Genomic DNA, 14,272 nt, shown 5'->3' with positions numbered 1-14,272 from the left:
GCTCAGTCGGTTAAGCCTCCGACTTCGGCTCAGGTCAGATCTCACGTTCGTGGGTTTGAGCCCCACGTCAGGCTCTGTGCTGACAGCTAGCTCAGAGCCTGGAGCCTGCTTCCGGTTCTGTGTCTCCTTCTCTCTCTGCCCCTCCCCCTCTCATGCTCTGTCTCTCTCTGTATCAAAAATAAATAAAACATTAAAAAAATTTCATTTAAAAAAAACAAACAAACCTGAATCAGTAACCTTCCAAATCAAAAAGCACCAGGCCCAGATGCATCTGCTGATGAATTCTACCAAATATTTGAAGAACTCATACCAATTCTCCAACATCTCTTTCAGAGGAGAGAAGCAGGGAGAATACTTGAGAACTCATTGTATGAGGCTACTTTTACCTTAATACCAAAATCAGACAAAGACAGCACAAGAAAAGGAAACTACAGGACAGTATCTCTAATGAATATTAGTGCAAAAATTCTAAACAAAATACTAGCAAAGTGAATTTAACAGCACATTAAAAGGATCACACACATGAGCAAGTGGGATTTACACCTGGAAAGCTAGAACAGTTCAATATGGGAAAATCAATCACTGTTTTACATCGCATTAACAAAATAAAAGACAAAAGCCACATGATGATCTATCTCCTTTGATGCAGAGAAAGCTTTTGACAAAATTCAAAACCCTTTCATGATAAAAACACTCAACAAATCTAGAAATAGAAATTACCTTAACATAATAAAAGCCATAACTGAAAAGCCTACAACAAATATCACAGTAAATGTGCAAAGACTAAAACTTTTTCCTAAGATCAGAAACAAGGCAAAGATGCCCACTTTCCCACTGCTATTCAACATAGTACTAGAAGTTCTAGCCAGAGCAGTAGTGGATTTTTTTTTAAGTTTTTAATGTTTATTTATTTTTGAGAAAGAGAGAGTGTGTGTGAGTGGCGAAGGGACAGAGAGAGGAAGACACAGAATTTGAAACAGGCTCCAAGCTCTGAGCTGTCAGCACAGAACCCAACGCGGGACTCGAAGTCATGAACCGCGAGATCATGAACTGAGCCAAGATCAGACACTTAACCGACTGAGCCACTCAGGCACCCCAAACTAGAGCAGTTTTTTGAAAAAAGAAATCAAAAGCATTAAAAGAAGGAAGAGAAGTGACATTCTGCCTGTTCATGATCTTCTTTGTAGAGAAGCCTAAAAGATTCCACATAGACACACAAAATGTTTGAACCAATAAACAAATCCAATCCAATAAAATGGCAGGATACAAAATCAACATTCAAATTAGTTGTGTTTCTATACACTAACAATAACCACTCAGAAAGGGAAATAAGCAAAACAATCTCATTTACTACAGCATCAAAAAGGATAAAATATTTAGGGATAAATTTAAACCAAAAGACGAACTAACTACATGGACGACTACAAAGCACCGCTTAAAAGCCCTCAAAGGTACAAATGGAAAGCTGTCCTGTGCACATGGACTGGAAGACTCAATATTGTAAAAATGTCAAAGCAATCTACAGATTCCACGCAATCCCTATCAATATCCCAATAACATATTTTACAGAAATAGAAAAAATATCCCTAAAATTCATATAGAATCTCCCGGGACCTCAAATAGCCAATCTTGAGAAAAGACAAAGTTAGAGGCCTCTCACTTTCTGATTTCAAAACACACTAGAAAGCAGGGCCTGGAGCACCTGACGGCTCAGTTGGCTGAGCATCCAACTCTTGATTTTGGCTCTGGTCATGAGCCCAGGATCATGGGATCGAGCCCCCTATCAGACTCTATATTGAGTGTGGGGCCTGCTTGGGATTCTGTCTCTCTCCCTCTGCCCCACTCCCCAGCTCACGTGGTCTCTCTAAAATAAAAAAAAATGTTTTTTAATTTTTTATTTTTAATGTTTTATTTATTTTTGAGAGAGAGAGAGAGACAGCGGAGCAGGGGAGGGTCAGAGAGAGAGAGGGACACACAGAATCTGAAGACAGGCTCCAGGTTCTGAGCTATCAGCACAGAGCCTGACGCAGGGCTTGAACCCACAAACCATGAGATCATGACCTGAGCCGAAGTCGGACACTCAACCGACTGAGCCACCTAGGCGCCCCTAAAGTAAAAAGAATTTTTTTAAATCCTTCAAAACACACTACAAAGCAACAGTAATTAAGATGGTATGGTAGTGGAAAAAAGACAGATATAAAGACCAAAAGAACAGAAGAGAAAGCCGAGAAATAAACTCTTACTTATCTGGTGAAATGATTTTCAATAAGGAGGCCAAGATTACTCAAGAGGAAAGGACAGTTTCTTTCACAATCAGTGTTGGGAAAAGTGTATATCTACATGCAGAAAGAAAGATGTTGGACCCTCACCTTACACCTTGTATAAAAAGGTGTAAGTGGCTCAGTGGGTTGAGCAACAGACTCTCAGTTTCAGCTCAGGTCATGATACCAGGGTCATAGGATCAAGCCCCACATTAGGCTCCACAATGAGCATGGTGGAGCCTGCTTAAGATTTTTCTCCCTTTTCTCCTCTCTCCTGCTCTCTCTCTTTCTCTCTTCCCCAAATTAAAAAGAAATCTTCAAGGTGGGGTCACCTGGGTGGCTCAGGTAATAGGCGTCTCACTCTTGATTTTGGCTTGGGTCATGATCTCAGTTTGTGGGTTCAAACCCCAGTTGGGCTCTGTGCTGACAGCAGGGAGCCTGCCTGGGTTTCTCTCTCTGCTTCCCTCTTCCAAAACCAAAAATTTTAATTCACAATAGATTAAAGACCTAAATTAAGACCTAAAACTACTGAACTCTTAGAAGAAAGCACTGGAGAAAAAGCTTCAGGACATTAAATTTGGCATTGATTTCTGAGATATGACACCAAACAACACACACACAAAAATTTTTTAAAAATAGACAAATGGGACTACATCTGCCTGTCAAATGGATCAATAAAGAGAAAGACAATCTATGTAATAAGAGAAAATAATTGCAAATCATCTATCAGATAAGGGACTAATATACAGAACACATAAAGAACTACAACTCAGCAACAGATGACAACCCTATTTTAACAAACAGGCAAAGAAGTTGAATAGACATTTGTCCAAGGAAGATAAGATACATGGGCAATAACCACATGAAAAGATGCTCAACATCACTACTCATTAGAGAAATGCAAATCAAACCCACAATATCCCCTCACACCCTTAAGGGTGGCCACATTAAACAAAACATGACAAGTGTTGACAAAAAACCAGAACCCTTGTATACTACTGATGGGAATGACAAATGGTGCAGCCACTATGGAAAACAGTATGAAAGTTCCCCAGAAAATAAAAAATAAAATTATCATATGATCCAGCAATGCTACCTCTGGGTACATAGCCAAAAAGAAGTGAAATCAGAATTTAAATACATCTCTATACTCCCACGTTCACTGCAATTTTATGGTAGCCAAGAAGCAGAATGACCCAAATAGCCACCAATAAATGGATACAGAAAAATGTGATAAATATAATGAAGTATTACGCAGCCTTAAAAAAGGAAGAAGTGGGGGGCACAGTTGGTTAGGTGTCTGACTTCAACTCAGTTCATGATCTCACAGACCGTGGGTTCAAGCCCTGCATCAGGCCCTGTGCTGACAGCTCAGAACCTAGGACCTGTCTTCAGATTCTGTGTCTCCTTCTCTCTCTGACCCTCCTCTACTCATGCGGTCTGTCTCTCTCACTCTCTCTCTGCTCAGCAAAAAAAAGCCAGTTACAAAAGATCAAATACCATATGATTCCATTCATACAAAGTATTCATGGTAATCAAAATCAGAGAGTTATAAAGAAAGGCAGGGTGGACAGGTGGAGGGAAAATTAGCATTTAGGAGGTAAAGTTTCAGAAGTTATTATGAAATGAAAAACTTCTATTTTTTTTTTTAATGTTTTATTTATTTTTGAGAGAGAGACAGCATGAGCAGGGGAGGATCATAGAGAGAGGAAGACACAGAATCTGAAGACAGGCTCCAGGCTCTGAGCTGTCAGCACAGAGCCCAATGCGGGGCTCGAACCCACGAACCGCGAGATCATGACCTGAGCCAAAGTTGGATGCTTAACCAAGTGAGCCACCCAGGAACCCCCACAAGATGAAAAACTTCTTGAAATCTGTTGCACAACAATGTGAAAACACTTAATTGTACATTAAAAATGGTTAAGATGATAAATTCAGTATTATGAATGTTTTACAACTAAGACTTCTAAAACTGTTAAAACAAGTAAAAATAACCTGATAAAAAAGAATCTATCACAAAAGGGAATGAGCTCTTAAAAGTAATCAAAGTGAAAAGTTGTGGAAAATATTTTGATTTTTATTTAAAGAATGAAGGAACAATGCAAGCTTAAACATCATTAGAAATGCTATCAGGAGAGAAGCTGGAATATGCTTTCTCTGAAGGGAAATGCTGAGGCAGAGAAGGTGGGGATGAGGGCATTAAGAGCGGAGTTTCTGAGACCAGAAGCTGGGTTCAAACCTAGCCCTGACACCACTTCCTAGCTGGGTTACACAGCCAAGTCTCTGAACTCCTCTGATCTTCGGCTTTCTCATCTCATACATAAATCAGAAATAATGAGAATACCTACCTTAGAGGACTGGGCGGGACCTACACTTACTGGTACCTAGGGGTTCATTAAATGTTGGTTATTCTCCTTCTAGGCTTGCATAAGAGACTTGAATTTTCCTCTCAGGCCTGGGGCCTTTAAGGTGGGGAAACTGGGAGCTGTCAAGTATCAAGTCGCCCTTTCAAGATGCAGGGCGCTCTTACACACAATGGCAGCGTGTAGGTCTTGGTTCTGGCACTCACCCAAGCCCCGGCGTTTTCTCACTGGCTCCACCATCCAAGGTGCTTTCCCTTTCTCCAATAAAGTGATCACATTTGGCCTCCGAAAGGAAAGTCCTGCATTCAGGAAAAACATCAGAACTGAGCAGGATGTGGGTGCCACGGATGCCAGGCCTCAGCCCCATGTCGATGAAAATGGGGGTTTATGACCACAAAGGAAACACAGAAGATGGGAAGGAGGCAGAGAAGTAGGATGGAAGTTCAGTTACAATGAGAAGTGGTGCTTGCTTACTTCTAACTCTACAAAGCCAACTAGTCTCTTGAAAAGTCAGGCCAGAAACCCCTGAGGCCGCCTAGTAAGCTCACGCCTCTTAGCTCCCAATCGGACCCTTCTCTGACCTGTTTTCTGTGCAGGGGCCGGGGCTCTGCCGGTTTTAATTTTTTTTCCTGCACTCTCAGAACTAGCCTCAGCCTGACCCTTCCTGACTCTAAGAGACTAGACAGCACACCTCTCTCTTCCTTCAGAAGTCTGAGCCCTTTCCTCTAAGTCCTAAGAACCCCAAACTCTCCCCTTTATCCTAGCTGCTGCAACCTGCAGTTATCTCTGCGTTAGCTGTGTCCACTATCTACCTTTTAACCACAGCACATTCGTAACAGCTCCAGAGGGAGCAACTGCTCAAATGCCCATCAACTGATGAAGGGATAAATAAAATGTCGAATATTATTAGCCATAAAAAGGAAGGAGGTTCTGATACCTGCTACGTTACGTTAAGTGAAAGATGTCAGACACAAAAGTATCGTACTTATGACTACATTTCTATGAAAAGGCAAGAATATGCAAATTCATAGACACAGAAGATAGATTAGTGTTTGCCTAATCTAAAGGGATTAGTGGGCAAGGAAAAATGAAGAGTGATTGCTAATGGGTCTGGCATTTCTCTTGGGGTAATAAAAATATTCTGAAACTGATTGTGGTGATAGATGTACAACTGTGAATACATTTAAAACCACTAAATTATATACTTTGTATACATAAGTATGTGAATTATACATCAATGAAGCTATTAAAAAACAAAACTAAACTAAACTGTAGTGGCTTCTGTTTTCCTGACTAGACTAATTTATGTCCCACAATAGGCTGGTTGCAGATTATGGTGGGGGAAGGGGCGAGGGCCTTACCAAGTGAGACCAGATTCTGGTAGTTCTCCAACATGACATCTTCATACAGATCCTTCTGAATGGGGCTCAGCCACTCCCACTCCTCCTGGGAGAAGTAGATGGCCAAATCCCCAAATGTCACTGGCAGCTGAAATAGAAAATCACATGTCCTTTCACCATGGGCTTATGCTTCCACATGGCTAGAAACAACAAGGAACTTGTTCCTAAAAGGGGAGACCTTTGGTGTCAGGATTTCAGGAAACATATGGGGTTCTGAGGACAAGAGGGGAAGGTATATTAAATAAAATAAATACAACACAATATGGTATGATTTAGCTATTATTAAAGACTGTGTCGCAGGGGCGCCTGGGTGGCTCAGTCAGTTAGCATCCTACTCTTGATTTTGGCTTACGTCATGACCCCAGGGTTGTGGGATCGAGCCCCGGGGCAGGCTCTGCACTGAATGTGGTGGATCCTGCTTAAGATTGTCTCTCCCCACCTACCCTCTCCCTGACTCATACACTCCCTAAAATAATAAATAAAGACTGTGTCACATAAAAAGCATAGCAACTTGGATTTACTGGGCACTGACAAAGGCAAAACATTTTCCTAAGTACCCTACAGGAACCGACTCATGTTAGCCAGTGACTCGGGCACTGCTGAGAGGATCACAGCTATGTTACACATGAGTAAATGGGAGAGGGGAACGAAAGGGAAGGTGATTTATGGAAGGTCCACAACCAGTGAACGGAGGAGCCGGAGTTCAATCTGAGCAGGCTGGCTTCTGATTCAGGCCCCTAACCACACACTCTCTAAAGAGCATGTGACTAAACTACACAGAGCAAAGATGCTTTGTAGATGTAATTAAGGTTACTAATCAGCTGACCTTAAATAGGGGGATTATCCTGGATTATCTAAGTGGGTGATGTAATCACAGAAGCCCTTAGAATAAGGGGATCTCCTCTAGCTGGAAGAGAACAGAAAGAAAGTCAGGGATTTCTGAAGCCTGATTTGACCTGGTATTATTGGCTTGAAAATAGAAGGGTGCCACTTTGAAAGCAGAAGGAACTGAATATGTTAATTACCAGTGAGTTTAGAAGTGGACTCTGAGCCTCAGATGGGACCACACCGCGAGCCTACACCTTTATTTTAGCCTTGTGAGACCAAAGGCAGGCCAAGCTGCACCGTGCCTGACCTCTGACCCATGCATGAACTGTGTGCCGTAAGTACGGGCTGTTCTGAGCAGTCAAGTTTGCAGAAATATGTTTTAACAGCAACAGAGAATGAACAAACATAACTTATAGGGCAAAAATGTTAGAGAAATTGTGTTCAAGGTGTTTATTGTAGAAAATCACTTCATCATCTAAAGTGGTGAAGCATGTAACAGGAGGCTGACTCACTGTCCTGATTCCAAGAAACCCAATCTGAATACAAGGTTATGTGGAATTTCTTACACACAGAGAGATTTCCTCCTTGTAAATATGGGTTGTACAAGTGAAAACAAAACAACAACAGGCTAACTCTAAAGCAGACCCTGAGTCTTCTTCTGCCTCAGAGGTCTTGCCTGGGCACTCAGGTCTACCTCATGAAACCGTGGCGGCTCTCTTCTTCTGTCTGGGGAGCAGCCCTGGCAGACACCCTGGCGATGCTGAACAAACAGGTGAATGGCCAGGGGCAGGCACTGAGCGGTTCCGGGGGGCGCTGGAACTCTTACACTCCCTCCCTCCCTGGTGATGGGAGGAAACAGAAACAGGTCTTGGATGGGATTCTGTCAGGTAAGAAGTGTCCGTGGAAGGGAAGCAAACGGCCCATGTCTTATAAGATAAAACTCCCCCCCCCCCCCCCCCCGAAGAATCACTATTTACCTTGGACTTGGACTTCCCTCGTGCAGCAGGCATCCTTTCCTCCCCCTTAACGGTCCAAGTGTGGAGCAGGGCAGAGTGCTAAGAAGGTGGGGCTGGGGGAAAAGAGAAATCATGAGAATGGCAGGTCCTTTTGGGTGGTCCCAGAGTCTTTAGGTTAAGAATCCCCTGGCCCGTCACCCTGGTCACCCATGCACGTGCACACACGGGAGAGATGATAGAACATCTTCTGCAGCATTCCTGCCCCTTCTCACAGATGGGAAGGGGCAATGGCTAATGCTAACTGCTCCCAAGACAACAGAAGGTTCCAGATCAGGAGGCAAATGTGACATGAAGACACCTATCCATTAATTTGACAAGCATTTTGTATTCCTACTATGTGCCAGGCACTGTCCCAGGTGTTGGGGAAAAGGCAGAGAAAGTAGAGAAGTACCAGCTCCCATGCACCTTACATTCCAACAGAGATAGGCAAGTTCATATAGAATAATGTCAGCCGAGATCATTGCTATATCTGACCAGAGGAGGGGAAAGAGTGATGGAGTGGTTGGGAGAGGCCTCTCAGAGGAGCAACATTGAGTTAAGGTTTGAATGCAGTACCTGAAGCACTGGGGAAAGAACATTCTGGGTAGAGGTACAACAGATGCAAAGATCCTACAGCAGACACATGCTTGGTGTGTACAGGGAAGTGAATGGTGTGCTGAAAAATAATTAGGTGGAGAGCAGTGGTCTGGGAGATGGCTGAGGTCTGGAGGGGCCACGTCAAGAAAGGGGCTGGGAGCAGTTAGAATTGATCCTAAGCGTGATAAGACAACAATGAGGGAGCAGGGGTCTGAAGAATGAAAGATCTGACTTAACATTTAAAAAAATGTATCAGGTGACTATGTGGTGAATGAACTGTGTGTCTATGGTGAGGGGTGGAGGGGACGCAGGAGCTGAAGAAGGAACTTACTAGGAATGTACGTGTAAATCCAGCAGGGACATTCAGTGACGTGGATTAGGCCCCTCTATCACTTTGAACCTATGCTTTTCTACACGCATGCCATTAGCCTTGAGTGACAACTGAGTTCCGGAAATAAGGCTGGTGCAATGGAGTGTTTAATGTTATTCAGTTTCAATTAATTTATTACAAAAACCATAATAAATATTAAAGTTAATGAATTAAAATTTATTAATCTAAAATTAAACCCTGGGGCGCTTAGGTGGTTCAGTTGGTTAAACGTTCAACTCTTGATTTTGGCACAGGCCACGATGCCAGGGCGGTGGGATCAAGTCCTGCATCAGGCTCCATGCTGAGAATGGAGCCTGCTTAAGAGTCTCTCTCTCCCTCTTCCCTGCCCACACTCTCTCTCAAATAAAACTGTAAAAGATTTTTTAATTAAAAAAATAAAATTCAAAACTAAGCTTTAATTTACTATAAAACTTTGAAGGACATTTGAAACTGGCTGTGTGAATCTACTTTTCTAATTATAATGTTTATGAAATTTAAATACAGATCAAATAATGAAAAATAAGTGTCTGAATTGAGGTTTGTAAAACAGATTTCAAAGACTTAGTATGAAAACAATGTAAAATGTCTCATTGGCAATTGTTTATATTGATTACAAGTTGATGTTCAGGATATATTAAGTTAAATAAAATGTGCTAAACTTAACTGTAATGATTTCTTTTTTGCTCTTGGAAAACTGAAAACTAGGTCTTGCATGACGTTTCCACGGATAACGCTGCTCTATACTAGAGTCTTTACCACTCTGTGCCCCATTTCCTTCACAACACAAACCGCCTCCCCGAACAGCTTGTTTGTTTGTATTTATGTAGGAACAATCTTCACCCTACTAGCGCTCCATGGGAATAAGCACTTTGACTGTTTTGTTCACCGTTCTCCTGGGAGCTGATAATGTGCCTGGCACAGAGCAGTGCTCAGGAAAGTCTTGTTGACCGAATCAATAACCAGTCCCGAATGCTCCCTCGCATGCTGAAATTGGGAGTGGGGTGTAACCACTTATGCCAACATCATCGTACAGAGAAATACTTCTAACGGCAGTCATTCCAAGCCTTCTAAAACTTGTCTTTTGGAGAAGGCCAGGGTCTAGAAAAAGCAGAAATGGGAGTATACTTTAATTTCCCCTATTTTGAAAAATTTGAAATCTAGAAAAAAATACAACGAAGACCTGATTACTTTTTACCAAGTGTTAACATTTTCCTTTTTTTCTGAAATCATTTCAAAGTTACAGACATGACAGAAGTTCACACCTAAATGCTTTAGCACACCCTCTGAAGACTACTGTCATCACACCCCAGTGCCAACACTAGTGGACACATCATAAATTTTTTTCATTTTTCTATGAGAAAGGAATGGCAGCATACATATGTCTGGAAAACAGAATTAGGAATGTTTCTATTTTTTTTTCCTCTCCCTGGAGAGTGGGGTTTGAAAGATAAAGGAAACCAAGGCCATAATTAGGTTTACAGTTTGAGAATGGTCATGTTTTGATATAAAATCCAAGTCATCAGGGAACCTGCGTGGTTCAGCCAGTTAAGTGTCTGACTTTAGCTCAGGTCATGCATGATCTCCTGGTTTATGAGTTCGAGCCCTACATTGGGGTCTCTGCCGTCAGCACAGAGCCTGCTTTTGATCCTTTGTCCCCCTCTCCAGCTCATTCTCTCTCTCCCTTTCTCTCAATAATAAAAAAACTAAAAAAAAAATTACAAAAGTCAGAAGATGACCTTATACTGTTTAAGGAACTCAGCCAGAAGAACGTTTGGCTATCATGCTTCTCTCTTTACAAAGAGAAAAACAGGGGCACCTGGGGGGCTCAGTCAGTTAAGGGTCCAACTGTGGCTCAGGTCCTGATCTCACAGCTGATGGGTTCAAGCCCTGCATCAGGCTCTGTGCCAACAGCTCAGAACCTGGAGCCTGCTTTGGATTCTGTGTCTTCCCTCTCTGTCGCTGCCTCTCCCCTGCTTGCACTCTCTCTCTCTCTCTCTCAAAAAATAAATAAACATTAAAAAAAGAGAGAGAGAAAAGCAGTAGTAAGCAATGGTAGTAATACTAAAATTAATACTAAGACAAATAAATACAAGGTGGTTAAACGGGCTAAGCATCACTTTACGAGTATCATCATTTAACTGTCACTCCTAACCTGGTGGGGCAGGTACTCTCCTTAATGCCATTTCCAGATGAGCAAAGTGAAGCACAGAGACAGAGAAGTAGGGATTACTTGCCCAAGGTCACAGGGCTGGGAACTGGCAGAGCTGTAATCCAAGCTGAGGTTGATCCAGATACTCCACTAACCACCCTGGGTCAGAGGGAAGGGCTGTGTTAAACACACCACTTGGAGTCAGACTACCCAAGTGTGATGACTATTGGCATTAGCTGTGTTACCAGGGGCACGTTACTGAACCTCTCTGCCATTCTTCTCCCATTAAACAAGAACAATACAGAACTACCGGAGTCCTGAGGATTAACGACAGTTGAAGTCAGATCCTACATCTCTCTCCTTCCTCATGCAGGCCTCTTTGCTGGTTCCAGAATGTGCTACCACAGCCCTGCCTCAGTTCCTCACTCCTTTTTCTCTGCTTTCTCACTCTCTACCAGTCTCACTCGAACCTACTAACAATGCAACCTGCCTCCCAACCTCCTACCTATCACTCCCAGTCTCCCCTGCCCATCCCTGACTTCTCTTTTCTCTGCAGCTCTCACAGTGAATGCACCACATACGAGAGAACTAAAAAGGCATCCCCTGGTCTCTGCCTCCCTCCTTAGAACCACAGAACTCCTAAAACCCTTGAAAATGCTTAAGTGCTAAGAACACTAGGAATGTTTCTTGTTTCAATGAGTTGACTCTGGGTGGGCTCCTGGACAGGGTGTGGTCAATCAGGAAGACCAAGCCATGAAGAGAAGAAGCCTGAAATTTTCAGCCTCACTCACACTCCATCTTCGAGAAGGGAGAGGAACTGCAAGTGGAGTTAATGACTGATCATGCTTACTTGAGGAAGCCTCAAGAAAATCCCCATCGTATGAGGTTTGGAGAGCTTCCAGGCTGGTAAACACGTCCACAGCAGGAGGGTGGCACACCCCAACTCGAGACAGAAGCTCCTGCACTTGGTACGCTCCCAGATGTCATCCTATGTAGCTCTACATCTGGCTGTTCATCTATACACTTTATCAGAGCCTTTAATAAACTAGCAAATATGGGGGCTCCTGGGTGGCTCAGCTGGTTAAGCATCTGTCTTTGGCTCCAGTCATGATCTCGCATTTTGTGGGTTCAAGCCCCACATCAGGATCTGTCAGTGTGGAGCCTGCTTCAGATCCTCTGTCTCCCTCTGTCTCTCTCCTGCCCTCTCTCTCAAAAACTAAACATTAAAAAATATATATTTAATATAAATAAAAATAAACAAATGTGTTTCCCTGAGCTCTATGAGCTGTTCTAGCAAATCAGATGAACCTGAGAATACTGTCATGGGATCTGTAGCCAAGTGGGACAGAAGTTGTGGGTAGCCTGGGGACCTATGACTGGTCTGTGAAGTGAGGGGGCAGTCTCCCAGGACTGAGTCCTAAATCAGGGGGTCTGGCACTACCTCCAGGTAGAGTGTTAGAAATGAGATAAATTCACAGCAATTTCTTACTCAATACATCTCCAAAGGCAAGGGAATCAAAAGCAAAAATGAACTATGGGGACGTCATCAAGATAAAAAGCTTCTGCACTGCAAAGGAAACAAGAAAACTAATAGGCAACCAACGGAATGGGAACAGCTAGTTGCAAATGACATCAGATAAAGGGCTAGTATCCAAAATCTACAAGGAACTCACCAAACTCCACACCCAAAAAACAAATAACCCAGTGAAGAAATGGGCAGAAGACATGAACAGACACTTTTCCAAAGAGGACATCCAGATGGCCTACAGGCACATGAAATGATGCTCAACATCACTCATCATCAGGGAAATACGAATCAAAACCACAGTAAGATACCACCTCATACTGGTCATAGTGGCTAAAATAAGCAAACCAGGAGACTATAGATGCTGGTAAGGATGTGGACAAACAGGCACCCTCCTACACTGTTGGTGGGAATGTAAACTCGTGTGGCCACTTTGGATAACAGTGTGGAGGTTCCTCAAAAAATTAACAATAGAACTCCCTTATGACCCAGCAATAGCACTGTTAGGGATTTACCCAGGGGATACAGAAGTGCTGATGCATAGGGGCACATATACCCCAATGTTCATAGCAGCACTGTCAACAGTAGCCAAATCATGGAAAGAGCCTAAATGTCCATCACCTGATGAGTGGATCAAGAAGATGTGGTATATATACACAAGAGTACTACATGGCAATGAGGAAGAATGAAATCTGGCCATCTGTGGCAATGTGGATGGACCTTAAGGGTATCACGCTAAGTGAAATAAGTCAGGCAGAGAAGGACAAATACCATATGTTTTCACTCATAAGTGGAAAGAGAGGACCATGGGAGAGGGGAAGGGGGAAAAATAATTGAGGAGAGGGAGGGAGGCAACCCATGAGAGATTCTTGAATACGGAGAACAAACTGAGGGCTGATGGGGTAGGTGAAGGGGGTGATGGGAATGGAGAAGGGCACTTGTTGGGATGAGCACTGGGTGTTATATGGAAACCAACTTGACTATTAATAAACTATAAAAGAAAAACAGATTTTTTTAAAAAATGAGTTAAACTATAGGGGCACCTAGGTGGCTCAGTTGGTCAAGCATCCAACTCTTGGTTTCAGCTCAGGTCAAGATCTCACGGTTTCATGAGTTTAAGTCCTGTGTCAGGCTCTGTGCTGGCAGTACAGCATTTGCCTGTGATTCTCTCTCTTTCTGTTCCTCCTTCATTTGTGCTGTCTCTTTAAAAAAAAAAAAAAAAAGAGGGCCACCTGGATGGCTCAGTTGGTTGAATGTCCAACTCCCGCTCAGGTCATGATCTCATAGTTCATAAGTTTGAGCCCTGCGTCGGGCTCTGTACTGACAGCCCAGAGCCTGGAGCCTGCTCCAGATTCTGTCTCCCTCTCTCTCTGTCCCTCCCCTGCTTGTGTTCTGTCTCTCTAATATAAACATTAAATTTTTTTTTAAATGAGTTAAATCTAGGACACCCAGTCAGTGTTGCAAAATTGCCTGATGAGGGAAAACCCCACATATCTGGTGTCGGAAGTGTTGTGTTGTAGCATGAGGGAAAGAGATCTCCCTAAAACATTATGTAACTTACTAATTTATCCTGACTGGTGCTATAGTCTGTCTTCACCCACTTCGGTGGACACCCCAAATGCCCTGGACCAGCGCTCAGGTAGGATAGCTGTATTTAACATCACTATTGTTGTCAGAGTGGAGTGGGGCCAGTGCTGTGGGCTGAATCTGAAAGAGGCGTAGTCACTCTGCTGTCCACTTGCTCTGGGGAAGTGCTCAGGGGTGTGTGTGTGTGTGTGTGTGTG

The 14,272-nt window shown here is 43.1% G+C and overlaps 1 protein-coding gene across 5 annotated transcripts in view; it reads right to left on the bottom strand.

The window, feature by feature from the left end:
* Positions 1 to 14,272, bottom strand: part of ZNF667 (zinc finger protein 667) — a 46,411-nt gene that overhangs the window by 25,673 nt on the left and 6,466 nt on the right. For 3 of the 5 annotated variants that reach the window (XM_029924618.1, XM_029924614.1, XM_029924616.1), the window contains exons 2-4: positions 7,830 to 7,921; positions 5,986 to 6,112; positions 4,831 to 4,923 (exon numbers count right to left, since the gene is read on the bottom strand). In XM_029924618.1, the coding sequence (XP_029780478.1) occupies positions 4,831 to 4,923; positions 5,986 to 6,112; positions 7,830 to 7,862 (253 nt within the window). In that variant the 5' untranslated portion in view covers positions 7,863 to 7,921. Of the gene's footprint in view, positions 1 to 4,357; positions 4,924 to 5,985; positions 6,113 to 7,829; positions 7,922 to 9,845; positions 9,962 to 14,272 lie in introns of those variants that run through there. The other 2 variants (XM_029924615.1, XM_029924617.1) reach the window with 2 other exon arrangements.

Source organism: Suricata suricatta, chromosome 16 (assembly GCF_006229205.1).
Source record: "Suricata suricatta isolate VVHF042 chromosome 16, meerkat_22Aug2017_6uvM2_HiC, whole genome shotgun sequence".
Classification (NCBI taxonomy): Eukaryota; Metazoa; Chordata; class Mammalia; order Carnivora; family Herpestidae; genus Suricata; species Suricata suricatta.
The sequence above is the reverse complement of the archived record's forward strand: the minus strand, read 5'-3'. Positions and strand labels throughout refer to the sequence as shown.